At 57.9% G+C, this 15,257-nt stretch overlaps 3 protein-coding genes across 6 annotated transcripts; all 3 read right to left on the reverse strand.

Moving 5' to 3' along the window:
- Positions 1-2,476: 2,476 nt before the first annotated feature.
- On the reverse strand, positions 2,477-6,476 carry LOC121500887 (transmembrane protein 25-like; the record flags this gene model as incomplete). Its single annotated transcript, XM_041772997.1, has 7 exons — positions 2,477-3,798; positions 3,946-4,035; positions 4,175-4,275; positions 4,428-4,458; positions 4,792-4,923; positions 5,130-5,420; positions 5,867-6,476. Coding segments are annotated over 7 exons (1,329 nt in total), but the record flags the coding sequence as incomplete, so codon positions are not given.
- On the reverse strand, positions 6,386-8,221 carry LOC121500211. The gene is made up of 2 exons (XM_041771755.1): positions 6,955-8,221; positions 6,386-6,489 (listed from the first exon to the last, which is right to left on the reverse strand). Exons 1-2 carry the CDS (start codon positions 7,243-7,245, stop codon positions 6,478-6,480), a joined length of 303 nt encoding a protein of 100 aa, XP_041627689.1. The 5' UTR covers positions 7,246-8,221; the 3' UTR covers positions 6,386-6,477.
- Positions 8,222-10,603: 2,382 nt separating this feature from the next.
- LOC121500530 (transmembrane protein 25) lies at positions 10,604-15,213 on the reverse strand. 4 transcript variants are annotated; one of them, XM_041772283.1, is made up of 9 exons: positions 15,081-15,213; positions 14,523-14,616; positions 13,994-14,305; positions 13,257-13,547; positions 12,919-13,050; positions 12,555-12,585; positions 12,302-12,402; positions 12,073-12,162; positions 10,604-11,925 (listed from the first exon to the last, which is right to left on the reverse strand). In XM_041772283.1, exons 2-9 carry the CDS (start codon positions 14,590-14,592, stop codon positions 11,852-11,854), a joined length of 1,101 nt encoding a protein of 366 aa, XP_041628217.1. In that variant the 5' UTR covers positions 14,593-14,616; positions 15,081-15,213; the 3' UTR covers positions 10,604-11,851. The 4 variants fall into 4 exon arrangements, with proteins under 4 accessions (XP_041628217.1, XP_041628218.1, XP_041628220.1 ...); XM_041772284.1 differs by lacking the exon at positions 15,081-15,213 and having other exon boundaries at positions 12,073-12,159; positions 14,523-15,072; XM_041772286.1 differs by lacking the exons at positions 13,257-13,547; positions 15,081-15,213 and having other exon boundaries at positions 14,523-15,073.
- Between the last annotated feature and the right edge of the window lie 44 nt (positions 15,214-15,257).

A 15,257-nucleotide genomic window follows, 5' to 3' on the forward strand; every position in this document is an offset into this window, starting at 1 on the left:
GCCCGGCGGAGCGCACCCCGCTGCTTCAGCACGTCTAGCGCAGCCATGCGGTGAGCATCCCGGACAGCGCTCGCAGTGCGCTCCTTGCTCCTCCTCCTCAACACCCGTGGTTACTCCCTTTGGTTCCTTGCTCTGTGGCCCTAGAAAAAAAATCCAGTAACATCTATACCTCAGTTAACCTAGCTATGAAACTGTTACTATAAATGCTAATTAACTGTTAGGCTTGTTGTGTGGGTAAAACTATGTGAAGAGATTAAGTGCCACAAAATGTAGTATGTAGTGATGAATTTACAAAGTTTTCCACTAGGCCTCTTAAGACTTCATTTGGCTACTTTCTCCCTACCCCAAGATCCTCATTTTCTATAATCCCCCAAGTTAAACTGGAAAACCAGTCTGCTTGCTGTGCTATATCCAGGATTCCAGAAGTCCCTCTTCTTCTTTTAAGATTTTATTATTTATTCATGAGAGACGGAGGAAGAAGCAGGCTCCTTGGCAGTTGGGATCATGACCTGAACCAAAAGCATACACTTAACCAACTGAGCCGCCCAGGTGCCCAGGAAGTTCCTCTTCTAACTTTTATGCAGGCTGTTTCCCTTGCTTGAAGCGTCCCTCACCTTTTCTGCTGATCCTAAGCTCTCAACACTTCGAAATAAACAAGTATTGAACACTGTATTTACACCTTCATTCCCTCCTTTAAACCTATACAATGACAGTATCATAATAATTTTTAAAAATATTGTATTTACTTGGAAAGAAAGCACGAGTGGGATTGGGGGCAAGGGGCAGAGGGAGAAGCAGGCTCCCCATTGAGCAGGAAGCCTGAGGCAGGGCTCAATCCCAAGACCCTGGGATCATGACCTGAGCCAAAGGCAGATGCTTAACTGACTGAGCCACCCAGGTAGCCCTAGGAATAGCAATTTTTTAAGAAGACATAAATCAGCAAGGATAATAGGAAAGAGAATGACATGAGACTAGGCAGCAACAATTCTGGAAGATAGTAAGTGGTAACTGATTTAGTGGGGTGGGGGGATCTTGAAATTTGGGTGTAGAGGAGAGACAGAGACACTGATAAGAAGTGAGCCACGGGGGCACCTGGGAAACAAAGGGAGCCTGCTTCTCCCCTTGCCTCTGCCTCTCTGTCTCTCATGAATAAATAAATAAAATCTTAAAAAAAAAAAAAAGTGAGCCACGTACACTAGAACCCTGGGAAGAATCAGGGATTGAAACTGCCAGGTATTTCTTTGGCATGCGGGCAGGGTAGGGCTGAAAACAGAGAATTGGTTGAAGGTTTGCAGGATTAGATCCCCAAAAATGTCCCCATCCATGCTGCCCACCTCTCTATCCCAAGAAGATAGTCACCTTTGAACCAGGGAGGCTCTGGACATGAGAATACCAGGGTGTGATCCTGGGGTCCTGGGATGGAGTCTCACATCGGGTTCCCCGCAGGGAGTCTGCTTCTCTCCCTGCCTCTTCCCCTCTATGTCTCTCATGAATAAGTAATGTCTTTGAGGTATTTTTTTTTTTAAGACGTTTATTCATGAGAGACAGAGAAAGAGAGGGAGAGAGAGGCAGAGACATAGGCAAAGGGAGAAGCAGGCTCCATGCAGGGAGCCCGACGTGGGACTCGATCCCAGGACCCCAGGACCACACCCTGAGCCAAAGGCAGGCGCTAAACCGCTGAGCCACCCAGGTGCTCCCAAACCTCATTTCTAGTCTTTTTTCCCCCTTATGATCCTCCAGATTTTGGGGGGAGGGGAATCACAGCCTAGTCTGAGCCTCCTGTACCTCTCTAATCAGAACAAGAGCTCAGCATGGTTTAGCCACACTCTTGAGAGACGAGAGACGGGGAGTCTGCCAAGTGAGACTCCGACACCAGGTGGAGAGCTAGGATCCCTGCTCTGCTCTCCCCAAACAGAAAATGCCAGCCTAGCTATTGAGAACAATGTAATTAAAGAAATAACATTACTTATTTTTAAAAATAAAAGATCTGAAGCAAACAAGGTAAAGTGAGAAGATCCAACAGAGTAGTGGGACACCAGTGTTTCCTCTATTCACTGTGTGATTCAAAGATTTCATTTTGGGACTCCTGGGTGGTTCAGTGGTCGGGCCTCTGCCTTGCTCAGGTCATGGTCCTGGGGTCCAGGGATTAAGTCCCATGTCGGGCTCCCTGCAGGGAGCCTGCTTCTTCCTCTGCCTGTGTCTCTGCCTCTCTCTCTCTGTGTCTCTCATGAATAAATAAATAAAATCTTAAAAAAAAAAACCCTCATTTTTATTTATTTTTAAAGATTATTTATTTTATTCATGAAAGACAGAGACAGGCAGAGGGAGGAGAATCAGGCTTCATGCAGGGAGCCTGATGCGGGACTCGATCCTGAGACCCTGGGATCATGCCCTGAGCCAACTGCTGAGCCATCCAGGGGTCCCTCAAAGATTTCATTTTAAAACCATATATAAGAAATGAGACAGACACGTAACATTCACTCAGTCGAGTTTATTAAATTTACTGTGTGCTCAGCACTGTCCTAGGCAGGAACATGAGAAGGATTATAAAACATATCAACAAGGGAAAAATATACTTTGTGCTATACTAGTTTGCTATCATTTCCATGTTGCTTTCCAGAGAGTTTTTAGATTGTTTGGGGGGTATGTGGTCCCCCTCTCTCCACGTTCCCCTAAAGCTTCTAGTTCTGTCAAATAACACGCCGCTCTGACCATCCCCTGAAGAGCAGAGGGTGAAGGAAGAGCGGCTTCCTGCCCATGTCACAGTCAAGGGCTGGTCATGGGCACCCATGGTCGGGGAGACTTGTTGAGAGGGAAACTGCCAACCCCAGGGTTCAGGGCACTCACAGTGAATCATAGGAAGGCCAAACTTGGGGAGGCCACAGAGAGGGCCCTGGGCCCTCACCCCCTCCCCAGGGGATGTGCTTAAAGTGCTAACACTGTAAAAAAATGATGCATAGCTACATGCTGTCTTGGGTGCCCTTCCCACCTTCCTCTTTTTCTCCTGACTTGTGCTAATGCCAGGCACTGACACCACTGGGGGCTAGGCCAGTGGGCAAGTCTTGTGCCCAGTGAAGAAATGGAGAAGGTCTAGTATCTAACCTGTGATGCCCAAGAGGAGGCAGAGACAGAGAAGGGCAGAGAGGTATGCAGCAAAAGGGACTAGTTTGTGCTCGGCCACTGCCCCTGGGCCAGGCCTTGGTTCCTGGGCAAAGGGCAGTTTGATTCTATACAGCTATCAGGGTCCTAGATTTTCCCTGAGGGCACAAAGCTGCATAGCACTGGAAGCAAGTGAAGACGTGCAGGCACCCCCCCCCCCCCCGTCCCCCATCCGGGCATGCCCCATGCCTGCTGTGCAGAGTGCTAAGAATACCAGTGTGTGGCACAGAGCAGCCCCAGGCCAGCAGGGCCACACCACACCCAGACGCTGGAGGACCTGCAAACACGCGGACAGAGAGCTCCATCCGCCGGGGCACAAGCAGTGAAGGCCCCCAACCCGAGTCAGAACAATAGGCTGAGGTCCAGCTGGTGGCTCTGCCAAGACACCTGTGCTCCTGAGGGTCAGGTCCCACATGGATGACACAGAGGGCGCCCCAGCCAAGAGGGCAAGCTAAAGTAGGAGTGGCATGACCTCTTCACAATGGCAACAGGGCCAGGCAGGGGATGCCTTAGAGAAGGGGGGGGCCCAGAAGCCAAGAGGGCACCCCCCCCAATCTCACCCTGCTCAGAGCCAGATCTCATCACTGCTCACACTGGACACTCGATAGATATAGCCCAGCATCGGGAGCCGGATGAAACCTGCAGGGTCAAGGATGCCCGGGACTCAGTGAGCATCACTGCCTAGAAGGCGGGAAACCCCTCTCTGCCTCTTGGAGGCTCAGAGGCCTCTGGCAGAAGCACAAAGGCTGGGGAGCAGAGCAGGGCCGAGGGCCCACATCCCGGTACCTCGGCTGGTTAGGAGGCCACCGGGCTCCGGGTCCAGCAGCTCTGGCCGGCTGTTATTCTGAGCCGTCTGCCGGTCAGCTGGTTTCCCTGCTAGGAGACAGACAGAGGGGGTGGTGCCCAGGATGAGGGGCTGCCTGACGGGGCCGAGCCCCTCCCAAGTACCAAGGTGTCTCTCTTCCTCCTAAGCACCTCTGAAGATAAAGGCAGGGCAGACAGAGGCCGGCCGTACCTCTGGAATCCGGAGTGAGGTCGTTGAGCTGGAGGTTGGACGGGAGGGACATGTTCTCCCGGGGCAGGCGCACGTTGTTGAGTTTCAGGTTGTTGGAGTCACTACAGGGCAGACAGCCTGGGATAGGCCCCGGCTCCGGCAGGCACAGATGCCTGCTTTGGGGCCCAGTCCAGAACTAGGGAGTCCCCTGGTTTCCAGTGTCCCCATGCTGCATGCCGGGTCGGTCCAGTCAGCCAGTCAGGGGAACAGTTACCTAGAGATCAGAGACGGGCGCCGGGAAGGGCCTAGGGGAAAAGAAACCACACACTTTCTCAGGGAGCCCGCCCACGCTGGGCTCTGCCCCTCTGCCCTTTCAGACCCACGGCCCTCAGGCAAGGGATCCCTCCAACGCCCAGCTCTGGCTGTGGGACAGACGGGGTTCCCAGTGCCCAGCCCCGCTGCCCGAGCCGCATCTGGTTCCCCCCCGGGGACATGCCCGGGAAGACCTGACACTTGTCAGAGATGGCTTGTTGCACCATAGCCCTGTGTGCTGTCCTTGCTGCCCCTCCCTCCCCTGCCCCTGCTGCTCTGCCACCCTCGCTCCCCACCCCCCCACTCCACCCCTGCCTTGGCCCTACCTTTGGTCTTCTTCTCTTTCCTGCAGACCAGGCAGGCCACCAGTGTGCTGAACCCCACCAGGGCGCCCAGGGCAAGCCCTCCGGCCATAATGATGCCCAGCAGTGGGACTTCCACTCGGGTGGCCAGAAGCCCTGCAAGTTGTCCTCTGGTTAGGTTCTCAGTGGGCAGGGCCCCCCAACTCTGAGATGACACAGGGACTACTCTGTCTTCCTTGCCCAAAGTGGTCGGCACTGCTCACTCGCAAGACTCACCCAAAGGGCAACCAGTCTTTTCATTTCGGTACTGTGATCCTGCACCCACCTGAGGCTTTGCTGGGCCAGCTGCTGGCAGTGCTCACCCGGGGCGGGAAGCGAGGCGCTGGTGACACCCACGTCGTTGGTGGCCACCACGGAGAGGTTGTGTGCCAGGCTGCGGAGCTGCAGCTGCACGGTGTGGTTGGTGAGCCAAGGGTAGTTCTGGGCATCCAGCACCAGGAAGTCGGAAGTGTTGATGGTCACCGGCCCATCCTGGTCGATCCAGGTCACATTGGCAGGTGGGTTGGCACGTACCAGGGCAAAAAGGACAACCAGGAGGCCTGGGCCCTGAGTATCCTGGTACTTGGCCCCGACCTGGGCAATCTCTGGTTTAACTGGTGCAAAGCAGAAGCCAACAGACTCTCACCACACCCCTCCTACTCCTTGCCCTTTCTTCCCAAACCCAGAAGGGAGCCGGGAGCCTGGACCTCTCCTCAAGGGGGCACTGGGAAACAGGACAGCTGGGTCTCCTGGAGACGCAGCATCTCATACTGACTAACAGTATCAACACCAGAACCAAAACGTTTGGATTTGAATCCTGGCTGTGCTTCCTGGCTGTAGGACTGCAGACATTACTTAACCAATCTGTGGCTGCGTTCTTGTTTGTAAAACGGAACCAACAATCGTAATCACCTCATAGGATTGTCCTGAGGATAATGTGCGTCAGTATTTGCAAAGTGTTTAAGTGTTATTCAACTGGTCTATCAGGCCACCTGCCTGGTGGCTGCTGGGGGTCCCTGGGCAGAGAACCCCTGTCCCTGCCCACCTCAGGGGCACTCACATTGCACATTGAGGATGACAGAAGCGTTGGCTGACCGGCCACTGCCGGGGTCCTGCAAGGAGCAGTTAAGCTCATGCTGGGCCCTCTGGGCAGTAACAGTGAAGGTGCTGGTGCCTCCAGAGAAGGCCTCCCCGCCAACGCTCAGCAGTCTCGAGGTGCTGGCCTCCTGCAGCTGTCCGTCCAGGTACCAGGCCAATCGCGGGGTTCCAGAACCCCCTGCCACGCGGCAGGTGAAGGCGTGCTGCTCATTCTCCCGGAGAGCCCGCTCGGCCCAGGTCTGCCCATCAATTTGCGGTGCCAATTCCCCCAACCTGGAACACAGCAGGGGTTCTGGGGAGAGCTGGGGGAGGCGCGGAGCTGCTGCCTGGGCAGGGGGCCAAGGGCCGCGAGAGCACCTAGGTTCGCTCGCTGGGAACCGGCCGGACCTTGGGTGGGCGCGGGGAACCCGGTGCTCTGGGGCCGGGTGCGCGGAGACAGGGGGGCTCGGCCCGGGCAGCGCCGGGCCAGGGGGTGAACGGGGGCGGGTACCTGAGCTCAGAAGGGCTGGCAGGAGCAGCAGCGAGCGCGGGAGGGCAGCCGGGCCTGGGGGCGGGCGCCATGGCGGCTCCGGCCTACGCCGCAGGCTGCCGAGAGAAGGGGGCGGGCCTCGAGGTTAGCCGGGTGACCGCGGGCGGGCTCGGGAGGTCCTCGGGGTTGTGCTCTCCGGGAACAAATACAAACTGTGCACCGACACACACACGGGCACTGCCCGCAGCGGCGAGGGCGCCGAGAGCGCAGGCCGCGGGGCCGGAGCCCGCCCGCCCGGAGCCGCCCGCCAGGCGGGCAGAGAACACCGCGCCTCCCGGGACCCACGGGCGCCCGCCCGCGCCGGGCCCCACACGCATGCGCACACGCAGGCCCGCGGCGCGTGCCCCTCCCCCCAGGGGACCGTCCTCCCGGCCGTCTCCCCCTCGCCCCTTCCCCCCGCCATCTGTCGCCCCGCGCCCGCCTCCCACCCCCCGAGGACTAGGCCGAGGCGGGACGCAGCGGCGGCGTCCGGGCGGCGGGGGTCGCGCGGGAGCCCCGCCCCCGCCCCCCGGGGGGCTCACCTGGCGCCCGCCCCGCGCTCCGCACCAGCGGCTGCTCAGGTCTGCGGGGCGCCGCAGTCGGCGGGGCGGCGCCAGGCGGGACCAATCAGCGCCCGAGCCCGCCCGCCCCGCCCCGGCCCGCCCCGGCCCCGCCCCCATCCCGAGCGCGCCGGCCCGCGGGGTGGGCTGCAGCGGGGGCGCGGGCGGCCGCACGCAGACACGGGAGAGTCGGGGGCAGGCGGCAGCTTTATTGGCGCGGCTCAGCGGCCGTTGCGGGGGCCCGTGCAGCTGCTGCATCACGTCGGCCAGCATGCGGTTGCACAGCGCGGCGTAGGGGTTGAGCAGCACCAGCTGGCGCCGCGCGAACGAGCTGCCCAGACGCGCCGCCCGCTCGAAGTCCCCGCGGGCGTCGTCGTCCCGGCCCTGCAGCCGCGCCAGGAGCCCGCGCTGCACGAAGCCCTGGCGGGCGGCGCGGCCCCGGCCTCCGCTCAGCGCCACGGCGCGCTCCAGGTCCTCCAGGGCGCCTGCGGACGGACGGGGGAGGGGTCAGGGCCCAGCCACCTGCCCTTGCTCTCGCCCCTCCGCTTGGGGATCGCGACTCTCCCCGCACACACGGCGGCCTGGACAGCTTGGCAGGACTCGCCCCGGGCTGCCCCGCAGTCTCCAGTGGCAGAGTGGGCACTGACCCCCCCCTTTTACACCCAAACACGGAGGTGCGGGGCGATTCTGGACTCCCTATGCTCATGGGCTTGGCCGTTTATTCCACTCGTTTGCTGTTAAGCGTCTACCCTGCGCCGAGTGACTGACTCTGAATCTCAGAGTCTGAAAAAACTGCCATGTACTGATAACCACTTCTTAGAAAGACCATCAAATTCATTTCTCTTAATTTTCGTTCTAGGGATCCGTGGGTGGCGCAGCGGTTTGGCGCCTGCCTTTGGCCCAGGGCACGATCCTGGAGACCGGGGATCCAAACCCGTGTCGGGCTCCCGGTGCATGGAGCCTGCTTCTCCCTCTGCCTATGTCTCTGCCTCTCTCTGTGTGTGTGACTATCATAAGTAAATAAAAAAAAATTTTTAAAAATTTCGTTCTGAAGGCATTTCATTGTATGCTGTAAACCTGTTCTTCCCGCTGACTGCCTTTCCTCATTCTTTATCTCCTGGATCTTCGTTATTCTGTATTTTCATGAAAGGAGATCTTGGAAACCAGAGCTGGCCCTGGACATTTGCATGTTTATCCTTGTCATACAAAATACTTGGAGTAGGCCTTAGAACTCAGCGCAACGTCAGACAGCCGGCTGGTAGCACTTTAGCGCCCAGCTGGAATGTTTCTGGGCTCTGCCTCAGTTCACTCATGCTCTCTCGTCTACAGGGCTGTCAGGGTGCTGGAGGAGCTCCTGCATCATCCTACAGAGAGGCCCATCTCTGTCCTGTTTCTGTGTGTTTTGATCCCAGAACCCAGCAGGGGCTATGCTCCCCCGGGCCCTTCAGATAACAAAAGCTTTTTTGATCACAGTGTTTCTGGTTTCCTTCCAAAGGGGCGTCTGGAGGAATCAAAAGCCTTTTTCCCGGCAGCATCACTTCGTTTCTCTCGGGATTCTGGTCTTTGTTTTTTTTTTGTTTTTTTTTTTGTCGTTTTAAGATTTTATTTATTTATTCATGAGAGACGGAGGAAGAAGCAGGCTCCTGGCAGTTGGGATCATGACCTGAACCAAAAGCATACACTTAACCAACTGAGCCGCCCAGGTGCCCCGGAAGTTCCTCTTCTAACTTTTATGCAGGCTGTTTCCCTTGCTTGAAGCGTCCCTCACCTTTTCTGCTGATCCTAAGCTCTAACACTTCGAAATAAACAAGTATTGAACACTGTATTTACACCTTCATTCCCTCCTTTAAACCTATACAATGACAGTATCATAATAATTTTTAAAAATATTGTATTTACTTGGAAAGAAAGCACGAGTGGGATTGGGGGCAAGGGGCAGAGGGAGAAGCAGGCTCCCCATTGAGCAGGAAGCCTGAGGCAGGGCTCAATCCCAAGACCCTGGGATCATGACCTGAGCCAAAGGCAGATGCTTAACTGACTGAGCCACCCAGGTAGCCCTAGGAATAGCAATTTTTTAAGAAGACATAAATCAGCAAGGATAATAGGAAAGAGAATGACATGAGACTAGGCAGCAACAATTCTGGAAGATAGTAAGTGGTAACTGATTTAGTGGGGTGGGGGGATCTTGAAATTTGGCTGTAGAGGAGAGACAGAGACACTGATAAGAAGTGAGCCACGGGGGCACCTGGGAAACAAAGGGAGCCTGCTTCTCCCCTTGCCTCTGCCTCTCTGTCTCTCATGAATAAATAAATAAAATCTTAAAAAAAAAAAAAAGTGAGCCACGTACACTAGAACCCTGGGAAGAATCAGGGATTGAAACTGCCAGGTATTTCTTTGGCATGCGGGCAGGGTAGGGCTGAAAACAGAGAATTGGTTGAAGGTTTGCAGGATTAGATCCCCAAAAATGTCCCCATCCATGCTGCCCACCTCTCTATCCCAAGAAGATAGTCACCTTTGAACCAGGGAGGCTCTGGACATGAGAATACCAGGGTGTGATCCTGGGGTCCTGGGATGGAGTCTCACATCGGGTTCCCCGCAGGGAGTCTGCTTCTCTCCCTGCCTCTTCCCCTCTATGTCTCTCATGAATAAGTAATGTCTTTGAGGTATTTTTTTTTTTAAGACGTTTATTCATGAGAGACAGAGAAAGAGAGGGAGAGAGAGGCAGAGACATAGGCAAAGGGAGAAGCAGGCTCCATGCAGGGAGCCCGACGTGGGACTCGATCCCAGGACCCCAGGACCACACCCTGAGCCAAAGGCAGGCGCTAAACCGCTGAACCACCCAGGTGCTCCCAAACCTCATTTCTAGTCTTTTTTCCCCCTTATGATCCTCCAGATTTTGGGGGGAGGGGAATCACAGCCTAGTCTGAGCCTCCTGTACCTCTCTAATCAGAACAAGAGCTCAGCATGGTTTAGCCACATTCTTGAGAGACGAGAGACGGGGAGTCTGCCAAGTGAGACTCCGACACCAGGTGGAGAGCTAGGATCCCTGCTCTGCTCTCCCCAAACAGAAAATGCCAGCCTAGCTATTGAGAACAATGTAATTAAAGAAATAACATTACTTATTTTTAAAAATAAAAGATCTGAAGCAAACAAGGTAAAGTGAGAAGATCCAACAGAGTAGTGGGACACCAGTGTTTCCTCTATTCACTGTGTGATTCAAAGATTTCATTTTGGGACTCCTGGGTGGTTCAGTGGTCGGGCCTCTGCCTTGCTCAGGTCATGGTCCTGGGGTCCAGGGATTAAGTCCCATGTCGGGCTCCCTGCAGGGAGCCTGCTTCTTCCTCTGCCTGTGTCTCTGCCTCTCTCTCTCTGTGTCTCTCATGAATAAATAAATAAAATCTTAAAAAAAAAAAAACCCTCATTTTTATTTATTTTTAAAGATTATTTATTTTATTCATGAAAGACAGAGACAGGCAGAGGGAGGAGAATCAGGCTTCATGCAGGGAGCCTGATGCGGGACTCGATCCTGAGACCCTGGGATCATGCCCTGAGCCAACTGCTGAGCCATCCAGGGGTCCCTCAAAGATTTCATTTTAAAACCATATATAAGAAATGAGACAGACACGTAACATTCACTCAGTCGAGTTTATTAAATTTACTGTGTGCTCAGCACTGTCCTAGGCAGGAACATGAGAAGGATTATAAAACATATCAACAAGGGAAAAATATACTTTGTGCTATACTAGTTTGCTATCATTTCCATGTTGCTTTCCAGAGAGTTTTTAGATTGTTTGGGGGGTATGTGGTCCCCCTCTCTCCACGTTCCCCTAAAGCTTCTAGTTCTGTCAAATAACACGCCGCTCTGACCATCCCCTGAAGAGCAGAGGGTGAAGGAAGAGCGGCTTCCTGCCCATGTCACAGTCAAGGGCTGGTCATGGGCACCCATGGTCGGGGAGATTTGTTGAGAGGGAAACTGCCAACCCCAGGGTTCAGGGCACTCACAGTGAATCATAGGAAGGCCAAACTTGGGGAGGCCACAGAGAGGGCCCTGGGCCCTCACCCCCTCCCCAGGGGATGTGCTTAAAGTGCTAACACTGTAAAAAAATGATGCATAGCTACATGCTGTCTTGGGTGCCCTTCCCACCTTCCTCTTTTTCTCCTGACTTGTGCTAATGCCAGGCACTGACACCACTGGGGGCTAGGCCAGTGGGCAAGTCTTGTGCCCAGTGAAGAAATGGAGAAGGTCTAGTATCTAACCTGTGATGCCCAAGAGGAGGCAGAGACAGAGAAGGGCAGAGAGGTATGCAGCAAAAGGGACTAGTTTGTGCTCGGCCACTGCCCCTGGGCCAGGCCTTGGTTCCTGGGCAAAGGGCAGTTTGATTCTATACAGCTATCAGGGTCCTAGATTTTCCCTGAGGGCACAAAGCTGCATAGCACTGGAAGCAAGTGAAGACGTGCAGGCACCCCCCCCCCCCCCGTCCCCCATCCGGGCATGCCCCATGCCTGCTGTGCAGAGTGCTAAGAATACCAGTGTGTGGCACAGAGCAGCCCCAGGCCAGCAGGGCCACACCACACCCAGACGCTGGAGGACCTGCAAACACGCGGACAGAGAGCTCCATCCGCCGGGGCACAAGCAGTGAAGGCCCCCAACCCGAGTCAGAACAATAGGCTGAGGTCCAGCTGGTGGCTCTGCCAAGACACCTGTGCTCCTGAGGGTCAGGTCCCACATGGATGACACAGAGGGCGCCCCAGCCAAGAGGGCAAGCTAAAGTAGGAGTGGCATGACCTCTTCACAATGGCAACAGGGCCAGGCAGGGGATGCCTTAGAGAAGGGGGGGGCCCAGAAGCCAAGAGGGCACCCCCCCCAATCTCACCCTGCTCAGAGCCAGATCTCATCACTGCTCACACTGGACACTCGATAGATATAGCCCAGCATCGGGAGCCGGATGAAACCTGCAGGGTCAAGGATGCCCGGGACTCAGTGAGCATCACTGCCTAGAAGGCGGGAAACCCCTCTCTGCCTCTTGGAGGCTCAGAGGCCTCTGGCAGAAGCACAAAGGCTGGGGAGCAGAGCAGGGCCGAGGGCCCACATCCCGGTACCTCGGCTGGTTAGGAGGCCACCGGGCTCCGGGTCCAGCAGCTCTGGCCGGCTGTTATTCTGAGCCGTCTGCCGGTCAGCTGGTTTCCCTGCTAGGAGACAGACAGAGGGGGTGGTGCCCAGGATGAGGGGCTGCCTGACGGGGCCGAGCCCCTCCCAAGTACCAAGGTGTCTCTCTTCCTCCTAAGCACCTCTGAAGATAAAGGCAGGGCAGACAGAGGCCGGCCGTACCTCTGGAATCCGGAGTGAGGTCGTTGAGCTGGAGGTTGGACGGGAGGGACATGTTCTCCCGGGGCAGGCGCACGTTGTTGAGTTTCAGGTTGTTGGAGTCACTACAGGGCAGACAGCCTGGGATAGGCCCCGGCTCCGGCAGGCACAGATGCCTGCTTTGGGGCCCAGTCCAGAACTAGGGAGTCCCCTGGTTTCCAGTGTCCCCATGCTGCATGCCGGGTCGGCCCAGTCAGCCAGCCAGGGGAACAGTTACCTAGAGATCAGAGACGGGCGCCGGGAAGGGCCTAGGGGAAAAGAAACCACACACTTTCTCAGGGAGCCCGCCCACGCTGGGCTCTGCCCCTCTGCCCTTTCAGACCCACGGCCCTCAGGCAAGGGATCCCTCCAACGCCCAGCTCTGGCTGTGGGACAGACGGGGTTCCCAGTGCCCAGCCCCGCTGCCCGAGCCGCATCTGGTTCCCCCCCGGGGACATGCCCGGGAAGACCTGACACTTGTCAGAGATGGCTTGTTGCACCATAGCCCTGTGTGCTGTCCTTGCTGCCCCTCCCTCCCCTGCCCCTGCTGCTCTGCCACCCTCGCTCCCCACCCCCCCACTCCACCCCTGCCTTGGCCCTACCTTTGGTCTTCTTCTCTTTCCTGCAGACCAGGCAGGCCACCAGTGTGCTGAACCCCACCAGGGCGCCCAGGGCAAGCCCTCCGGCCATAATGATGCCCAGCAGTGGGACTTCCACTCGGGTGGCCAGAAGCCCTGCAAGTTGTCCTCTGGTTAGGTTCTCAGTGGGCAGGGCCCCCCAACTCTGAGATGACACAGGGACTACTCTGTCTTCCTTGCCCAAAGTGGTCGGCACTGCTCACTCGCAAGACTCACCCAAAGGGCAACCAGTCTTTTCATTTCGGTACTGTGATCCTGCACCCACCTGAGGCTTTGCTGGGCCAGCTGCTGGCAGTGCTCACCCGGGGCGGGAAGCGAGGCGCTGGTGACACCCACGTCGTTGGTGGCCACCACGGAGAGGTTGTGTGCCAGGCTGCGGAGCTGCAGCTGCACGGTGTGGTTGGTGAGCCAAGGGTAGTTCTGGGCATCCAGCACCAGGAAGTCGGAAGTGTTGATGGTCACCGGCCCATCCTGGTCGATCCAGGTCACATTGGCAGGTGGGTTGGCACGTACCAGGGCAAAAAGGACAACCAGGAGGCCTGGGCCCTGAGTATCCTGGTACTTGGCCCCGACCTGGGCAATCTCTGGTTTAACTGGTGCAAAGCAGAAGCCAACAGACTCTCACCACACCCCTCCTACTCCTTGCCCTTTCTTCCCAAACCCAGAAGGGAGCCGGGAGCCTGGACCTCTCCTCAAGGGGGCACTGGGAAACAGGACAGCTGGGTCTCCTGGAGACGCAGCATCTCATACTGACTAACAGTATCAACACCAGAACCAAAACGTTTGGATTTGAATCCTGGCTGTGCTTCCTGGCTGTAGGACTGCAGACATTACTTAACCAATCTGTGGCTGCGTTCTTGTTTGTAAAACGGAACCAACAATCGTAATCACCTCATAGGATTGTCCTGAGGATAATGTGCGTCAGTATTTGCAAAGTGTTTAAGTGTTATTCAACTGGTCTATCAGGCCACCTGCCTGGTGGCTGCTGGGGGTCCCTGGGCAGAGAACCCCTGTCCCTGCCCACCTCAGGGGCACTCACATTGCACATTGAGGATGACAGAAGCGTTGGCTGACCGGCCACTGCCGGGGTCCTGCAAGGAGCAGTTAAGCTCATGCTGGGCCCTCTGGGCAGTAACAGTGAAGGTGCTGGTGCCTCCAGAGAAGGCCTCCCCGCCAACGCTCAGCAGTCTCGAGGTGCTGGCCTCCTGCAGCTGTCCGTCCAGGTACCAGGCCAATCGCGGGGTTCCAGAACCCCCTGCCACGCGGCAGGTGAAGGCGTGCTGCTCATTCTCCCGGAGAGCCCGCTCGGCCCAGGTCTGCCCATCAATTTGCGGTGCCAATTCCCCCCAACCTGGAACACAGCAGGGGTTCTGGGGAGAGCTGGGGGAGGGGCGGAGCTGCTGCCTGGGCAGGGGGCCAAGGGCCGCGAGAGCACCTAGGTTCGCTCGCTGGGAACCGGCCGGACCTTGGGTGGGCGCGGGGAACCCGGTGCTCTGGGGCCGGGTGCGCGGAGACAGGGGGGCTCGGCCCGGGCAGCGCCGGGCCAGGGGGTGAACGGGGGCGGGTACCTGAGCTCAGAAGGGCTGGCAGGAGCAGCAGCGAGCGCGGGAGGGCAGCCGGGCCTGGGGGCGGCGCCATGGCGGCTCCGGCCTACGCCGCAGGCTGCCGAGAGAAGGGGGCGGGCCTCGAGGTTAGCCGGGTGACCGCGGGCGGGCTCGGGAGGTCCTCGGGGTTGTGCTCTCCGGGAACAAATACAAACTGTGCACCGACACACACACGGGCACTGCCCGCAGCGGCGAGGGCGCCGAGAGCGCAGCCGCGGGGCCGGAGCCCGCCCGCCCGGAGCCGCCCGCCAGGCGGGCAGAGAACACCGCGCCTCCCGGGACCCACGGGCGCCCGCCCGCGCCGGGCCCCACACGCATGCGCACACGCAGGCCCGCGGCGCGTGCCCCTCCCCCCAGGGGACCGTCCTCCCGGCCGTCTCCCCCTCGCCCCTTCCCCCCGCCATCTGTCGCCCCGCGCCCGCCTCCCACCCCCCGAGGACTAGGCCGAGGCGGGACGCAGCGGCGGCGTCCGGGCGGCGGGGGTCGCGCGGGAGCCCCGCCCCCGCCCCCCGGGGGGCTCACCTGGCGCCCGCCCCGCGCTCCGCACCAGCGGCTGCTCAGGTCTGCGGGGCGCCGCAGTCGGCGGGGCGGCGCCAGGCGGGACCAATCAGCGCCCGAGCCCGCCCGCCCCGCCCCGGCCCGCCCCGGCCCCGCCCCCATCCCGAGCGCGCCGGCCCGCGGGGTGGGCTGCAGCGGGGG

Source organism: Vulpes lagopus, chromosome 10 (genome assembly GCF_018345385.1).
Source record: "Vulpes lagopus strain Blue_001 chromosome 10, ASM1834538v1, whole genome shotgun sequence".
NCBI classification, from domain to species: Eukaryota; Metazoa; Chordata; class Mammalia; order Carnivora; family Canidae; genus Vulpes; species Vulpes lagopus.